A 1,604-nucleotide genomic window follows, 5' to 3' on the forward strand; every position below is an offset into this window, starting at 1 on the left:
TGGCGGTTAAAAACAAGAGGAAGCCGAAGTCTGGGGTGCGGGACGGCGGGACCAGGCCCGGAGCGGGGTGATGGGCCCCCCCAGCCCAGGATCCGCCCGTGGGGTCCGCGGCCGGACCCGGGCGTCGTCGCCTCTCAATTCACCACGGCGGGCTTGAGCAGCACGGAGCCGGGCGGGATGACGACCCAGCCGGGCGGCAGGGCCTCGGGGCCGCCCCCCGCGCTCACGCCGGCGGAGAGGTCCAGGACGGCGCCGGGCAGCAGCGGCGGGCTCGCGGGGGCGGCCCTCAGCCGCGCCAGCTCCGTCCTTTCGCACGACTCCTTGCGGCTCTCCGGCCCCTGCGCCTTGCCGCTTTTGGGCAGCCGGCCGTCGGCCCCGTGGCACTTCTCGACCTCCGCCTTGCCCGCGCCGGCGAGCAGCGACATGACGGGCAGCCCCAGGCCGCCCGCCGCGAAGGGGGCCGACAGCAGCGGGTTCTTGGCCAGGTTCAAGGGGGCCCCGTTGAGGGAGAGCACGGGGCCGGGCAGCGCGGGCAGCGCGCCCGAGCCCACGGCCCCGCAGCCCAGGGCGCTGAGATCCAGGGGCGCCGGCGCCAGCGGGATGGGCAGCGAGGCGCCCAGCCCCGGCAGCCCGTGCGGGCCGAACAGGGCCGCCGGGTTGGGGATGATGAGCTGCGCCCCGTTGACGTAAGGCACTTCCGCCGAGCCCAGGGGCGTCTTGGGGGGCTGGTGGACCTTGAGCATCTCCTGGTGCTCGTGGGACACGAAGTGGCCGTGGGCCTTGATGTGTTTGCGGAGCGAGCTGGGGTCCGTGTAACGCTTGTGGCAGCCCGGCATCTTGCAGTAGTAGGGCTTCTCCACGTAGTGGGTGCGGGTGTGCTTGAAGCGGTCGCTGGAGTTGGAGTAGCGCTTGTTGCAGCCTTCGTAGGGGCAGATGTAGGGCTTCTCGCCTGCAGGAGGGCACAGAGCGCCGCGGTCTGCCCGGGGGCCGGCCAGCGCGCCTCTCCCCCCGGCACGACCCCCCGGGACCTCCCCCGAGGTTGGCAGCCCCACCAAGGTCCCCTCAGCCCCGCGGGGCATCCCCGGCTCTTCCCCCCCACCCGGCCCGTGACGACCCCCGGGACGGCGGGCGCGGACGGCGGGCGAGGGGGGGCTCGTCCCTCCCGGCCGCGCGCCTCGCGGGCGAGCCGGGCCCGTTGCCCACCGACCTGTGTGCGAGCGGTTGTGGATTTTCAGGTTCTCCAGGCGGGAGAAGCTCTTGTTGCAGGTGGGGCAGCGATGCGGCTTCTCGTTGGTGTGCGTCCGGATGTGGATCAGCATCTTGTACCTGCGCCAGCGTGGCCGTCACAGGGGGCGGCACCGGGTCCTGCCCCCTCCTAGGGCTACCCAGAGCCCCCCTGCGCCCCCCCCCCCAGCCTCCTGCCCCATGCCCACCTGGCGTTGAAGCCCCTGCCGTGGCGGGCGCAGCCTTCCCAGTGGCAGCAGTACCCCGCGTCCTTCTCGGGCTTCACGTGGAAGTCGTTGACGTGGTCCACGAGGTCTTGCAGGAGGTCGAAGAACTGGTTGCACTGCAGGCGGGCGGGACGGGGGTGAGAGGGGCACGGC

The 1,604-nt window shown here is 73.1% G+C and overlaps 1 protein-coding gene across 1 annotated transcript; it reads right to left on the reverse strand.

The window, feature by feature from the left end:
* Positions 1-38: 38 nt before the first annotated feature.
* On the reverse strand, positions 39-1,576 carry GLIS2 (GLIS family zinc finger 2; the record flags this gene model as incomplete). Its single annotated transcript, XM_085313736.1, has 3 exons — positions 39-949; positions 1,208-1,326; positions 1,434-1,576. Coding segments are annotated over 3 exons (1,077 nt in total), but the record flags the coding sequence as incomplete, so codon positions are not given.
* Positions 1,577-1,604: the final 28 nt, after the last annotated feature.

This window comes from Rhea americana, unplaced genomic scaffold (assembly GCF_003343005.1).
Source record: "Rhea americana isolate MKP2758 unplaced genomic scaffold, rheAme1 scaffold_394, whole genome shotgun sequence".
Lineage (NCBI taxonomy): Eukaryota > Metazoa > Chordata > Aves > Rheiformes > Rheidae > Rhea > Rhea americana.